This window comes from Syngnathoides biaculeatus, chromosome 2 (genome assembly GCF_019802595.1).
Source record: "Syngnathoides biaculeatus isolate LvHL_M chromosome 2, ASM1980259v1, whole genome shotgun sequence".
NCBI classification, from domain to species: domain Eukaryota; kingdom Metazoa; phylum Chordata; class Actinopteri; order Syngnathiformes; family Syngnathidae; genus Syngnathoides; species Syngnathoides biaculeatus.
This window is the reverse complement of record NC_084641.1, coordinates 25,917,172-25,933,364: the sequence shown is the minus strand read 5'-3', so window position 1 is coordinate 25,933,364 and position 16,193 is coordinate 25,917,172. Positions and strand designations below refer to the sequence as shown.

The 16,193-nt window shown below is 45.9% G+C and overlaps 1 protein-coding gene across 1 annotated transcript in view; it reads right to left on the bottom strand.

The window, feature by feature from the left end:
- Positions 1 to 6,810: 6,810 nt before the first annotated feature.
- Positions 6,811 to 16,193, bottom strand: part of LOC133513104 (adenylate cyclase type 6-like) — a 66,439-nt gene continuing 57,056 nt past the window's right edge. Inside the window, exons 17-24 of the mRNA XM_061843490.1 lie at positions 15,935 to 16,110; positions 14,105 to 14,131; positions 13,984 to 14,013; positions 13,780 to 13,912; positions 11,598 to 11,861; positions 11,307 to 11,511; positions 11,102 to 11,226; positions 6,811 to 9,563 (exon numbers count right to left, since the gene is read on the bottom strand). Coding sequence (XP_061699474.1) covers positions 9,435 to 9,563; positions 11,102 to 11,226; positions 11,307 to 11,511; positions 11,598 to 11,861; positions 13,780 to 13,912; positions 13,984 to 14,013; positions 14,105 to 14,131; positions 15,935 to 16,110 — 1,089 coding nt within the window. The 3' untranslated portion in view covers positions 6,811 to 9,434. The remainder of the gene's footprint in view (positions 9,564 to 11,101; positions 11,227 to 11,306; positions 11,512 to 11,597; positions 11,862 to 13,779; positions 13,913 to 13,983; positions 14,014 to 14,104; positions 14,132 to 15,934; positions 16,111 to 16,193) is intronic.

The following is a 16,193-nucleotide window of genomic DNA, read 5'->3' as shown; positions in this document are numbered from 1 at the left end:
TGGCAGCTCCATCCTCAGCACCTTTCTATGAATATACTCAGTCTCTCTCCTATGGACATGTTCAAACCATCGAAGTCTGCTCTCTCTCACCTTGTCTCCAAAACATCCAACTTTGGCTGTCCCTCTAATGAGCTCGTTTCTAATCCTATCCAACCTGCTCACTCCGAGCGAGAACCTCAACATCTTCAATTCCGCTTCCTGTTGTCTCTTCAGTGCCACCGTCTCGAATCCGTACATCATGGCCGCCCTCACCACCGTTTTATAAACTTTGCCCTTCATCCTAGCTAAGACTCTTCTGTCACATAGGACATCAGACACCTTCCGCCAACTGTTCCACCCCGCTTGGACCCGTTTCTTCACTTCCTTACCACACTCACCATTGCTCTGGCTTGTTGACCCCAAGTATTTGAAGTCGTCCACCCTCGCTATCTCTTCTCCCTGGAGCTTCGCTCTTCCCCCACCGCCCCTCTCATTCAGGCAGATATACTCTTTTTTGACTTCAGCTAATCTTCATTTCTCTCCTTTCCAGTGCATGCCTCCATCCTTCTAATTGTTCCTCCACCCGCTCTCTGCTTTTACTGCAGATCACAATATCATCTGCGAGCATCATGGTGCAAGGTGATTCCAGTCTAACCTCATCTGTCAGCCTACCGCAAACAGGAAGGGGCTCAACACAGATCCCTGTCCCACTTCTACCTGAAATTCTTCTGTCACACCTATGGCACATCTCACCGCTGTTCTGCTGCCCTCATACATGTCCTGTACTATTCTATATAACATATTTCTCCGCCACACTAGACTTGCGCATTCAGTTCCACAGTTCGTCTCTTGATACTCCATCAAGGCCTTTCTCTAGATCCACAAAGACAAAACCTTCTGACCTTCTGTGTACTTTTCCACAGACATCCTCAAGGCAAATAATGCATCTGTGGTACGCTTTCTCGGCATGCTCGCAGATACTGACTTCTGACCTGAGTCTAGCCTCCACTACTCTTTCCCATAACTTCATTGTGCGGCTCATTAACTTTATTCCTCCATAGTTGCCACAGCTCTGCAAGTCCCCTTTGTTCTTAAAAATGGGAACTAGCACACTTTTCCACCATTCTTCAGGCATCTTCTCGCCCGCTAGTATTCTGTTGAATAAGTTAGTCAAAAACTGACTGAGTCCTGACATGGTAACAGGAGGAAAATCCTCGTCGCAGGATGATAACGCTTGAGAAACTCTGTTTTAGGGAAATGGAAATCTCACCATGGCTATCCATGGTGTTTGTATTTTTTTTTTAATTTAATTTTTTTAATAAAACTCTTACTGTTGGTTGTGTTTTAATAAAATGACTTTATGGTCATGTTTGTTGTATTTTCAAGCAATTTTGGGGATTTAGTTGAGAACTTTCAATGGTGTTTCATTTTCTGCTAAGCGCTCAATTTGTGTAAGTCATTGCTGCTATATCAAACTCGTAGAGCCAATACAAGCACTACACTGACCTTCCATCCATCCATCACAAGGGTCGCGGGGAATGCTGAAGCCTAGCCCAGCCGTCAACGAGCAGGAGTCAGGGGACACCGTGAACTGGTTGCAGACAAACAGCCGCACTCACAATCTCACCTAGGGGCAATTTGGCGTGTCTAATTAATGTTGCATGTTTTTGGGGATCTGGGAGGGAACCGGCATGCCCGGAGAAAACCCACGCAGGCACGGGGGAGAACATGCAAACTCCACACAGGCAGGGCCTGGATTGAAAGCGGGTCCTCAGAACTCCGAGCTAACGCTTTACCAGCTGATCCACTGTGCTGCCACTACACTGGCCGACAAAAAAAAAAAAAAAAAAAAAAAAATATGCAATGTATTTAATCCAGAATAAGTAAACGGCAAAGTCTCTCTGTTGTCAAAAGATCTTCTGTCCACACCAAACATGGCAGCAAATTGATCCCTTCCCAAGGCTGATCCCGTGTAAACCCCCCAAACAGTGCACTACTGTTCCTCCAAAGATAACCTGAGACAGGAACGGCACCAATAAATGGAATCAAGTGTTCCTTACAAATGATCCCATATGCAAATGAATTACATACAGTGATTTAGCAAACAGTCCTTTATTGTGACCGGTGACATTTAGCACACGCACACAAAATGTCTCACATTAAAACGAACAGTGACCTTAAAATTCCTTGCCTGGAGTCTTCCATGTCTCAAGGAGGAGCCTAAAAACCACTGCAGATTTCAGATGCGGCTTAAGTTCTTCCTTTTGGACATGGCACAAGTCTGACGAGAATGAGGAAATGAATTTCACCAAGTGTTTCATCACGTACTAAGTTGAGTTAATAATGGTTGACTGTTGCAACAGCCTCTATTCATACGTCTTGCAGCCGGTTCACTATATTCCAAATACCACTCGCCAAAAATTGAAAAACATGAGACAATGCCTGTAATTAACACCCCAAAAAAAGATTATCCAGAAAAACAATGAGTGGTAGATGAGATCAGTACACTCGATGGGCAGCGGGGGGTTCTTTCGGTCTCGGTACACAGTACAAACAAAAATACGGTGTACAGTACTGTTGTGTGCGCGCTTCAATGCACGCCACGCTGCCGAACCGGTAATTCACGTCAACTGTAACTGCCATTTTGCTGCACTCGCACAAGGTCAAATGTTGCTGGTGCACCTGTTATGAGCGTATCCTCAGTTTGTGGCTGAAAGCATTTCCAGGAGTTGTTTGAGGAACAGCGATCATCGACTGTGCTGTGGATGGACGCTAATACACGACTAGGACATGATTAGCTAGTCATTCACTGAGCGAGAATTTACTGTATATGAGGTTAAACAAGTAGTCGGTGCAAATGTGATGCACCTGCCACTTTGATTTCCACCCAGAAGGGTTAGGGTTTGTTTCCATGGTTACTATAAATTGCAAAGTTTAGCTTTTTGTTACTAGCTTAAACTTTGTAAAGTTTGTCAGTGGTGTCCTGTTTTGGTCCAACGTAGCTGCGTAACCAAAATCCCTCAATTTGAGAGAACCTTAGAAAAGCGTTGTATTTTCTGGGTAAGACGACAATGGAGCTTTCTGACTTGTCAATCACTCGTACAATAGTAGTCAATCAGATGGCCGCATTGGCTTGACATGCCACTCTCGCCGTATTGTCCCACAAGCAATGCTGGTTGTCAGTAGCGTGCGCTTGGAAAAATTAAAGTTACGAAGAAAAGGGTCCTCAGATACGCTTGGGGAACGTGCAATGGACCTTTCCGACCTTTCAATCCCTCGTACAATAATAGCCAATCAGATAGCCGCATTGTCTTAACCCCTGGCTTGACACGCCCCTCTTGTCGTCATGTACCACAAGCAATGCTGCTTGTCAGTAGCGTGCGCTTGGTGAAGTTAATGTTATGAAGAAAATGGTCCTCAGATGCTCTTGGTGAACGTGCAATTGTGATGTGAGATATCCTGCTAGGTTACAAGGGGCCCGGTTGATTCATTTTATAAAGCCAAAAACACAGTTGACGAAGTGCCTGCAATGGATTAAGGCTCGCGGAAGACTGCACGTACAACTAAATGTGAACAATATCAACAAACACAAGGCTGTATGTTCCCGGTTAAGTGAGGGAGACAACACAAGGCTGTATGTTCAAAGGCAAGTGAGGGAGAAGTATCTTCTCTGAGTTTGATTGAATTTATTGTCAGTGCTTTATACATTGCAGGAGAACAACTTTCACTTTGTTAGCGTATCACTGACCTGCTGAATGAAGTGTGTCATGTTTTATGCCGAAGAGTCGGGTTAATGATGTGTAAATTCGCAATGTCATGCAAGAAAAATGTCTATTTGCCTATTCGTATCACATCGGACTTTTAAGACAGAGCACTGGGTTCAATTACGAGCCAAGTCAAATGAATACAACCCCCTCGCTAATAAAGACTCCAATGATATTACTCGTGATCTTTCCAAGTAAAAAGTACTCACCCTGCTTTACATGCGCAGTACGATTCCACTATTTTATCCTGTTAGATTTCAATATGAAGTTTGTGAGGCGTCAAACTTTTTTGGATCAATCGCCAACGTTTCGCTTTAACTTTGACATTGCGTCCTGCTCCGTCCAACATCTTAATTCCGTGTACATATCCTTGAGTGAAATAGTTGAGACCTCTCTGTAGAACTTTCTTGGACAAGTCGGACGCATTTGGTGAAAAACATACTGCAACATTATCTGGAACACGCGTTAGAGAAACGACTTCAAACCTGGTCTGTTCAGTCGCCATTTTGGAAGCTTGACGAAGGCATGACGGTGGTCCGTGGGAGCAGGAGAGTCCAGGAGGCTGACAAGTGTGCAGGTATTTGAGCTTGGCAGTGTGGTGGAACCAGAAGACATTGGAAGTTGCTGGAGAATGAGGAGAAGGCAAGAAGGTATCTGTAAACACTGGAAGTTAAATAACCCACTGCAATTTGCCAATCGAGCTAACAGGTCTGTGGATGACATCGACATGGGTCTGCACTTTATCCTCGAACATCTTGACAGCGAGGGTACCTATGTGAAGATCGTGTTCACGGACTTCGGCTCTGCGTTTAACGGCGTCATACCTGAACTCCTCTCCTCCAAAATACTCCAGCTCAGCTCTGCTGGCGGACACCACCGGGGCACCCCAAGGTTGTGCCCTTTCCCCTCTCCTCTTCTCTCTCTACAGGAACAACTGCACCTCGTGGCATTCGACTGTCAAAGTCCTGAAGTTCGTAGATGACACCATGGTCATCGGCCTCATCAAAGACGGCAACGAGTTTGTGTATCGACAGGAAGTGGCGAGACTGGAGCTTTGGTGTGGTCAACACAACCTGACGTTGAACACTCTAAAGACTGGAGAAATGATTGTGGGCTTCAGGAGGCATCCTTCACCACAGTTGCCCCTGGCGCTGTCCAACTGCCTTGTGTCAAATGTCAAGACCTTCAAGTTCTCGGCAATTACAGTCTGAGAGGACCTGAAGTTGGGGACAAACATCAACTCCATCCTCGAAAAAGCCCAGCAAAAGATGTACTTCTTGTGGCTTCTGAGGAAGCACAACCTGTCACGACCCACCGAGACGCAGGAGGACCCAAATGCAGGACTCCAGAGACGCAGAGGCAGTTTGGGAAAAGTGTTCCAAGGTCGGGGATCAGGCAGACAGTCAAGTGCAGCAGCGGTAGTCAGGACGTCGGGCGTAGAGAGCAGGTCCACGGGCAGGCAGGGGTCGGTACACGGGAGATCGATCAGAGATAGCAGGAATGTCAAAGGCGTCAGACTTACAGGGTCGGTCGGAGAACTGGCGGAGGTCGGTACACACGGGTTTAGAATCAGAGATACGGGTGTGCAGGAACGGGGCATGAGTTGCGACGATCTGGCGAAGACCAGTCGTCCCCTGGGTCCTATAAATACAGGTGTTAATCAACAAGGATGCGGCGCAGGTGTGCGGCTCCTAATTAGCGCTAGCGACCTGTCACAAGAGCTGCTGAGACAGTTCTACACAGTGCTCATCCAATCAGTACTAGGTACCGCCATCACAGTCTAGTTTGGAGCCGCCACAAAACAGGATAAACTCAAGACTACAACGGACAATCAAAACCGCTGGATTGTCGGCACCACGCTACCCACTGTCGAGGACTTGCACGCAACGCGAACCAGGTCTGGAGCAGGCAGGATCCTCTCGGACCCTCCACATCCTGGCGACCAGCTCTTCCAGCTCCTTCTGTCGGGAAATTTATTTTACTTTATTTATTTTGCAGACCGCATGATCCGTCACTTAAAGTGCTCCCTTTGCACAATTGTCATGGTTAACACACGTATCTATATAGATTTCACATCAGCTTATAAGGAATAGTTCCTAAAAAAAGAAACGTCTCTTGTTCTTTGTTCTTGTTGTTTCTTGTTCTCTGTTTTCTGTTCTGTATGTCGTACCAGGGGAGCACCGACTGCTGGAGAAAGGTTCCTTGTGGTTCTACACACTTGGCCATTAAAGCTGATCCAGATTTCTTCAATACTCAATAATCAGTCGGGAGGTGTACCACAGGGATGCAGGAACAGTCTGGTGCTGGAACACTGGGACTGGCGGGCTCTAGTGCAGGCTTTGATGAGTGCTGATAGAAACTGGGTGCACAGGTGAGGGTGAGATTCCTGCTGGGGGCGATGCGGTCTTATGCTAAACTAACCGCTTTGGATTTTGTCAGCTGACTAACAAATTGCTCTCATTTTGGTTCTGAATATGGAAATGGCATTCGACTCCTGTTCGGCGCAGGAGCGGATCTATTCTCGTGAGGTACCAGGGTCGTGGGTCACCCCAAAATCCAGAAATGTTCTTTCCACCTCCAGCAGGAAATCCATCCATCCATCCATCCATCCATCCATCCATCCATCCATCCATCCATTCTCTTTGCCACTTATCCACACAAGGCCAGCGGGGAGTGCTGGAGCCTGTCGTACACCCTGAACTGGTTGCCACCCAATCGCAGGGCACGCAGAGACAAATCACACCTACGGGCAATTTAAAGCGTCCAATTGATGTTTTTGGGATGTGGGAGAAAACCCACGCAGGCACGGGGAGAACATGCAAACTCCACACGGGTGGGGCCGGGATCAAACCCGGGTCCTCAGAACTGTGAGGCCAACGTTTTACCAGGTGATCCACTGTGCTGCCCCAACAGAAAATCTTTTTTTTTTTTAATTTTATAACTGATGGATTTGTTTTTATAACCTTTAATACATAATAACGCCGAATGTTATAGTAGCGTCACTCAATGCCCTGTTACAAAACATGTTATTGTATTTGTTATTATTATTATTAAAGGTGTTGTTTAGGTGTGAACCCAATGAGAAAATGCATGAATAAAAAAATATGTCTTGTCCTTGCATTTTTCAGCACAATTCACAAATTCATGCGGCACATATGAGGAAGTTAAAGCCTACAAATGCGCTTGAGTTCTTTCTTCAAGGGGAAATGTTTATTTTTCTCTTTTGTCATAGTCCTCAAGTCTTCTGGTCATTAGGCTATAGCAAAACGCGCCCCTGTCAGCTCCTCCGACGCAGAAAAAGGTACAAATAAAACGACAAAATGAAACAGAAACAAGTACGGGGGATATTTATCAGGCCTGAGCAAAAACACTTTTTCAGTTGTGTGGGGACAAACTTCCCAAGGTTAACAATTAACAAAAGCCCGTGGACAACCAATAGGAATAGAATACACGCAATGCACATTGATACAAATGTATATCCGTTCTATAAACTCTTTGCACGTATGAATCACTCTTGACTGGTCACAGTTCGCTCGTCCGGCGTTCTCCGCGACCGTGCCGTGCCGTCTTCGTTCCGGTGCTTCTGCCGCACCTTGAGCGCGGCGGGGGGAGCCGAATCCGGGCTTTCGGATGTGGCGACAAAAATAAAAAGTGGGTGATGACATGTTGCGTGGGGAATAATCTCGACAAGCCCTTATTCTTTTCTTTCCATCAGCAGTCCAGAAAGGGGCCGACAGGCACAGTTCCTCCATAGCGATATTCGAATATATGCTTTATATTAACTTAAGGCAATCAAACTCAGCCGTCAGCACAAATGTTCCTGAAAGACCGGTGAAATAAAAGAAGAAGTGATGAAATTATCCTGAAAAAAAAAAAACAACCTTCTACTTCCCCCTCGTCCACTCACCACATAGTGGTATATAATACCAGGAAATATACTCGGTACGCTCTCTGCGGACAGGAGACGTCGCTTAAAAGCCTGGCTGGGATTTACGATACTGCAGGAGGGTCAGAAGATAATCCAAACCAAGAAGAAGCGCAGGGAATCCTTCAGAAGTGTTTTTCACGCCAAGCGGGGGCTCAGACGCAAAACGCTGGACCGGAACGCGCCGACGGCCCGGAGAGGGGGGGGGGGGGGGGGGGATACTGCATTTTGTGTTAGGACTGAATAGTTGGAATTTGAGCTTTACCACTGGTGCTTAACGCAAACAAAAAAAAAAGCGTGCTGGTCTTTTGATCCTATTTCACTGGAATGGAATCATCATCATCATCATACGCATGATTAGAATTCATCAGAACGCATCATAATCATAACAAGATTAAGAATATACAAATGGTGGTACAAATGGCCCCACGTTGAAACAAACAAAGATGAAATGAAGGTACCACAGTAAGACATGCCTGGAAAGCAGTTAATGTTTGGCAAGAGAAAAAGCAGTTTTGCTGCAGAATAAAAACCTCACAGTGAAAATAGTTATGCCCCTCCAGGATTACAAAGCACAGTATTCAGTCAAAAAACAATATACATATATATATATATAGATATATATATGTATGTCTTTTCTTCATCTCGTTCTTAAAAGTTTTCTCTCCCTCCCCGATTCCTTCCCAGCGGCTTCCCATTCGCGCTTGAAAAAAAATGGGCCTCCAAAAGGGGGCAAAGGAGTGGTTGACATACTGTTACGGTTCGAATGCTGAAAAAGCAACCAATTTGCGGCGTGAAACGCGAGCTCAAACCCAGCTGAAGCTACGTGTACTCCTCAAAGAGCACAAAAAATGAAATATAATAAAATAAAATAAAAAGACACTTCAATTGCGGCCTTCTTCGAAACATCCTTCGTCGTCTTTAGTCGTCTAAAGGTTGAGGAAACTATTATAATTTAGAGTTAACGCGCTTTGCTGCCGGAGTGACAGACAAAAATAAATACTTTATCTGCTTTTTTTTTTTTTTTCAAACATATTTTATGAAAACAACGAAGCAGTTTTTACTGCCAGCAGCTGGGCAAGAAGACAGAAGGTTGGAGACCTTACAAACGGGCGGCCGCCGTTGCCGACTTTCGCCACAACACGTCGGGTGACATGTCTTGCCTTGCTTTTACTAAATACTTTAGTCTTTGGTCAATATAGTCCTCTTCATTTTATACTTATATTCATCCACAAATATACATGTACATACACACTTATTATCGTGTAGTAAACTGGATATTTGTGCACGCGCTTGATGTATTCACATGTTTTTATAAAGGACCTTTTGCACAATACATTTGAAATTCAAATAAATAATTGGAACTCAAAAGAATAATCCCTCTTCTCGATTCATGTGAAACCAAAAACGCAAAAGATAATAATAGCCTTATGTACAGCGTTAAATCTTCTTTTCGACACAGGCTAAAAGGCATTGATTTAAATAAACAGACTTTGCATCTTTCAAGCAGCCTGAAAAAGGCCAGAAATGAGAAAAAAAAAAGAAAAACGGCTGTCCTTCGGCTTGTGAGACCGCCAAAATGGGCCGTCGATTGGGACATAGTTTGCTCTCCAAGAACATGAAAGAGTCCGACATGTTCCTCGTTGACCCCCCCCCCCCCCCCTCGCTCGGGATTCAAGTGATGGCGTTTCGGGTTGGCTTTAGCCATTTGCGCACCCTGCGAGTCCTCACTCGGCGGCGCTGTGTCCCTGCAGTTGCCGTGGCTGCTAACTGTTGGGCGGCCCGTCGTTGAGGAAGTAGGTTGTCATCTCCCCTTTACCTTTGACCTTCACGACCCCGCGACACTCCATCACGTAGCCTTTACTTGCCAGCACCTGGTGGAGGTCTGTCGTGACCTAAGGATGGCGGGAGACAAGGGAATAAAATAAAACTTGCATCGACCTTCAATAGCACTTGTCGTTAATAGGCTGACGGGTGGCTGCCAGTTGATTTTGGGCGTGAGGGAGGGCACATCCAGGACTGGTTGCCAGTCAGGACGGGTGTCAGAAAAGTTCCAGTCTCCCTGAAGATATACAGTGGTACTGCGGTTCTCGAACGCAATCCGTTCCAGAAGGCCGGTTGAAAACCGACACGTTCGAAAACCAAAGCGCGTTTTCCCATTGCAATGAATGGAAAATGATATAATGCGTTCCAAGACTAAAAAGTATATATTTTTTTAGCTTTTCCTGATAATATACTGCATAGTGGAAATACAACCATCCATCCATCCATTTTCGTTGCCACATATCATCACGATATACAGTGCTCCCTCGGTTCTCGAACGCAATTCGTTCCAGAAGGCCAGTTGAAATCCGAAACGTTCGAAAACCAAAGCGCGTTTTCCCATTACAATGAATGGAAAATTATGTAATGTGATCCAAGACGAAAAAGTATATATTTTTTAGCTTTTCCTGATAATATACTGCATAATGGAAATACATCGATCCATCCATTTTCTTTGCCGCCTATCCTCACGATATACAGTGGTGCCTCGGTTCTCGTACGCAATTCGTTCCAGAAGGCCGGATGAAATCTGAAACGTTCGAAAAACGAAGCATGGCGCTCGGGTTAGCACGGTGCTAGCGTTAGTACAGTGCTAGCGTACCTGGTTATAAGCCTCGATACACTAAACTATGTGTACCGAGGCTTATAACCAGGTGCGCTCTGTAGGCCGGGAATTATGGTCATGTTATTGCGTAAAAAAAAATGTCCGGTTGAAAGGTCGGCCCGCGTGCATTTTAACCTGACCAAATGTGGCCCTCATGGCAAAAAGTTTGGACACCCCTGCCATACGGAAAGGCCTGAGCTGAGATTTGGACCCTGATCCTCAGAACTGCGTGGAGAGGTTTTTTTTATTCCCAGACGTTTTACACACAAGTTGTAAACACCGTCGTCAATCCATCCATCCATTTTCTTTGCTGCCTATCCTCACGAGGGTGGGGGAAGTGCTGAAGCCTATCCCAGCTGTCAACGGGCAGGAGGCGGGGTACACCCTGAACTGGTTACCAGCCAATCGCAGGGCACATCGAGACAAACAGCCGCAATCGCAATCACAATCACACCTCGGGGCAATTTAGTGTCCAATTAATGTTGCATGTTTTTGGGATGTGGGAGGAAACCAGAGTACCCAGACAAAACCCACACAGTTGGCGTTGGGATTGAACCCAGGTCCTCAGAACTGCGAGGCCAACGCTTTACTGGCTGAGCTACCATGGCACAAGTCCAATTTATTTTACATGAGGTCCAACTAATTCCAGCAGGGAGAAATTAAAAAAGCATCCCAAAAGAAGCGATCACTTGTAGGTATTGATTAAATATTGAACTGGTGATCCTCCTGCACGTGGCAGAAGCAGGCCTAAATGTTCGGTCTGAGCATCAGAAGCACGCAACCCACCTGTATGCAGTCTGGTACACCGGTGCTGTCCATGCGACTGGCCACATTGACGGTGTTTCCCCAAATATCATATTGAGGCTTTCGTGCGCCAATGACCCCTGCCACCACCGGTCCAATGTTCAGACCTGGATATTTCAAAAGAATAAATGAATCATGTACACAAACTATTTATTGCTATACTGGAGGGGGGGAAAAATCTCTTTACCTATCTTCATCTGGAAATTGTTGAAGGAATGCTCGTTGATGTATTTCATCTGTTCCCGCAGTCTCATCGCGTAATCAGCCAGTGCAGTAATGTGGGATCGACCCTCTTTGTCATAAGTGGAGTCATTTAGGCCGGAGGCGGCCATGTAGGTGGAGCCGATGGTCTTGATCTTCTCCAGCTGCCTGTATTTCTCCTCGCTGATAATCTGCCAAACGCACGACCCACGGCAAAGGTGAATCCTGTACTTTCGCTGTATCTTGAATCCCAGCACGCCGACGCGGGTAATCGCACCTCATCAAAGTCGGCGATGATCTCGTTGAGCAGACGCAGACACTCCACCCCTTCGTTGTTGGCCTCCAGCTCTACGTAGAACTCGGAGAAATTGCTTATCGAGGCGAACATGACCGCCACACACTCGCAGGACTGGTAGTAGAGCTCGTCGTTCCGCCGCTCGCGCGCCAAGAAGTGAGCGGCCACGTCTTTCGGCAGAATATTGTGGAGGAGGCGACGGTTGTAGGCTTGCAGCTCCTCCATCTCCTCCTTCTCTTCAGTGGCCTGAGAGTGAAGGTGCTTTATTAGTCACATTAATATTTGATGTGTCCATCTAAAGCGTTTTAGCCTTGCAAGGAATGTTTTAAATAAATCGATCTTGTCAAGCTTCATCCATTTATCCGTCCAATAGATACTTTTCATTGACGTCACTCCGACCACGTGTTTTTTGTTTACAACGCCATTTTGGACGGCAAGATCGTGTCATGGCTCGGAAGCGATATGTATACTGTAATGTTTTGGCTACGGTTATCGTTTGATCTTTTATCTTGAAAGTCCTTTGACGAACGAACACTGTAACCAGAGGCGATTGAGGCAATTGTGCTGGAGTGACGAACAAAGAAAGGAGCCACATGTGAAACTCGAGAGCAAGTATCGTCTCGTGATTATTAGACTGAGCTATGGCAGGGTTTCCCGTGACGTCGCGCTAGCTCAACCGGGCACTTGACCGCCATTGTTGCAGACGAGCAGTCAGCTGTCCGTCGTCGTCGTGCCAGATTTTTTGTTGCGTCTACGGATGTGGAAATCGCGCATACGAGCATACGGATCGATATCTTCACAGAGTTTGATCTTCTGCACATATCTAGCTTTGGCGACATCATCGGGTGAAGTAAGGATAGTACTTCTCGTATATAGCGAGTGCGGTGTGATTGTGATTGTGTTGACGTCAGCAGGGCGCGACGAGACAGTACGATAAGGAAGTGAGCTAGAGAGGTTGGCGGGGGAGCGAAATAAATATCACCCACGTTAAAAAGTACAGTTGGACTCATCTCTACGTTATCGAATAACAAGACAGAAAGGTCATAACATGGTGTCAGAGTGACGGTAGTATAGCTAAAGACTCACGGGGGGAGCATTGGGCGCACGGGGAGGGGGAGGTGAACGAAGACGACAACGAATTGACCACATTGAGGGGTACTGTTCCAAGACCGAGGATGGCCTGGGACTCATCCAATTTACTGGATGCGTGGCGGAGATTATAGCAACACAACTAAGTCATATTCACAGGACCGCTTAAGGGGCCACTGTCACGAAATGTATAATTTTTAGTACGTTATTAATGAAAAAAACGGCAGCCGGTATGGTCCCTCGCTTTTTTCACCACAAAACATGATTTTGACGTGTACGGCTTTTTGTAACTCCCGCCATGAAAATCCTCTCGAGGGATTTGTTTTCGAGAAGAAGCAGGAAGTGACGTACGGGGCAGGAGCCTCCTCTAGCAGATTCGTTAGTTTCTATTAGTTTTACCTGCGGGAAGGTAGCTCGTTGTTCCTTCGTGCTAGCTAAAGTGTTGGCTCGTTGCATTGCTGGATTTTGCTCGAACACCGGGAGGATGGATTTACGCTTCAGAAGTTTCCAAGAGGCCCGGTTCGTCGTGAAAAACGGATTGCACGGGTGCAAAGGACGAGAGCTTCGTGGCTTGAAAATAACAGCTACTACAAAAAAGTAATGCTTTGGTGGGGATCTTTCGAACGAAAAGTTAGAGATTTTTTTTTTTTTTTTTGCAAACGCCCCTAACAAAACCCGGAAATAACAGAACGCATATGGCCAGACAAGCTGACCCACGACACGCTGTTGTGAATTCCCGCCCGCAGAAAAAAAAACTGAAATAACAGAACGCACGCGGCTCAACCAGCTGACCCACCCACGACGCACTTTGTTATTGTCAATTCGAACGAACCCACGAAAATAACCCAGAAATAATAAAACTCTCGCGGTTGATTCGGTTTTAGAACAAATCGGTTCTCGAACCAATTTCTGGGACGGGTTGTGGTCTAGAACCATGGCACCACTGTATATGTGTCTGTATATATATTTTATTCTACGTCAGTAGGTTCGAAAAAAAAAAATTCTCTGGTACAAGACGTTCACCTTTCCATCTTGCAATGTTATGATCTCGCCCTCTGGTGGACAAAAGGGATACCTGTAATTTCCACAGGAAGTCGAGGCGTGCAGTTGATTCCACCTGCTGTGCGTGCAGGTACAGCGCCAGCACGAATACTGTGAGGATCACCGGGGTCATGACCCTCAGGGAAACTTTGGTCACAACAAACGGGCTGCGGAGGAGGACGCATGTTATAAGGCGGCAGGTTAAGCTGACGCTCGATCGAAATCATCGAAATCTTACCATTGGCTTGTAGTTTCATTGAAACTGGACCTAATTTATGAACATATAGAAATCAGGTCGTGCAATGCATAGAAGAAAAAAAAACTTTCAATTTCATCAATATTAGAAAATGGATACGTACCACTGAGTGCTTGTTTCATTTAGATCGCTGAAATGAAAGCGGAGAAAGATTACAAATGATAAAACTTCCTAACGATGTGTTCTTTAAGAAATGACGAGCAACCAAAGTCTTGCTTGACGCTAATGCAACCGACATACAGTGAAGAAAATAAGTATTTGAACACCTTGCTACAATGCAAGTTCTCCCACTTAGACATCACAGAGAGGGGTCTGAAATGTTCATCGTAGGTGCATGTCCACTGTCAGAGACATAATCTAAAAAGAAAAATGCAGAAATCACATTGTATGATTTTTTTGTAACGATTTATTTGTGCGATACAGCTGCAAATAAGCATTGGAACGCCTGAGAAAAACCAATGTTAATATTTAGTACAGTAGCCTTTGTTTGCAATACCACAGGTTGAACGTTTCTTGGAGTTGTTCACCAGGTTTGCACACACTGCAGGAAGGATCCTCCTCACAGATCTTCTCGAGATCAGACAGGTTTCTGGGCTGTCGCTGGGAAACACGGAGTTTCAGCTCCCTCCAAAGATTTTCAATTGGGTTTAGGTCTGGAGACAGGCGAGGCCACGCCAGAACTTTGATATGCTTCTTACGAAGCCACTCCTTGGTTTTACTGGTTGTGTGCTTCCGGTCATTGTCATGTTGAAAGACCCAGCCAGGACCCATCTTCAATGCTCTGTTCCCCAAAATCTCACAATACATGCCCACAGTCATCCTCTCCTTAATACTGTGCAGTCGTCCTCTTGTCCCATGTGCAGAAAAACACCCCCAAAGCATGATGCTACCACCCCCATGCTTCACAGTAGGGATGGTGTTCTTGGGATGGAACTCATCATTTGTCTTCCTCCAAACACGGTTAGTGGAATTATGACCAAAAAGTTCCATTTTGGTCTCATCTGACCACAAAACTTTCTCCCGTGACTCCTCTGTATCATCCAAACGGTCATTGGCAAACTTAAGACGGGCCTGGCAGCTGCTAGTTTAAGCAGGGGAACCTTCCTTGCCATGACATCTTAGTGCATTACCAACAGTCACCTTGGAAACGGTGGTCCCAGCTCTTTTCAGGTCATTGACCAAGTCCTGTCGTGTAGTCCTGGGCTGATTCCTCACATTTCTAAGGATCACTGAGACCCCACGAGGTGATATCTTGCATGGGGCTCCACTCCGATTGAGATTGAGTGGCATGTTTAGCTTCTTCCATTTTCTCATGATTGCTCCAACAGTGGAGCTTTCTCACTAAGCTGCTTGGCAATTTCTCCGTTGCCCTTTCCAGCCGTGTGGAGTTGTACAATTTTGTCTGTGGTGTCTTTGGACAGCTCTTTGGTCTTGGCCATGTCACAAGTTCAGGTCTTACTGATTGCATGGGGTGGACAGGTGTCTTTATGCAGCTAACGACTTAAGACAGGTGCATTTGGTTCAGGATAATACATGGAGTAGAGGTGGACTCTTAAAAGCGGAGTACCCGGTCTTTGAGGGTCAGAATTTTAGCTGATAGACAGGTGTTCAATTACTTCTTTGCGTCTGAATCACACAAAAAAATTGTTTAAAAAAATCATACATTGTGATATCTGGATTTTACTTTTGAGACGATCTCTTCCACACTGGACATGCACTTATGATGAAAATTTTAAACCCCTCCATGATTTCCAAGTGGAAGAACTTACAATATAGCAGGGTGTTCAAATACTTATTTTCTTCACTGTATTAGTAAGACCTGTTCAATGACACGGATTTGCGCAGTAATAAATTGATGAATTTTTGCCTTGAACCATGAAAATAAAATTTGAGGAACGTTTGCAACGAAACGCCATCCTCGCGCGGCACTCACATGGCGTTGGAGGTGACAAAGAGGTCCGCGTTGTCGAACAACGCGACTTGCGGCCACTCGACCAGTAGCAGGAAGGTGAGCTGGATGAGCAGCATCAGGGCCAACTTCCCGATGCTGCTGATCTGCAGGAACACCGAGCAGGCCAGCAGGGTCAGCAGCACGCTGTAGCTGAAGTACTGCCACAAACGGGGAAAGCGTCATCAAATGAAGCGCTCATTACGTTAGCATCCGGAAAGAAAGTGGGCACACGCGACGGACG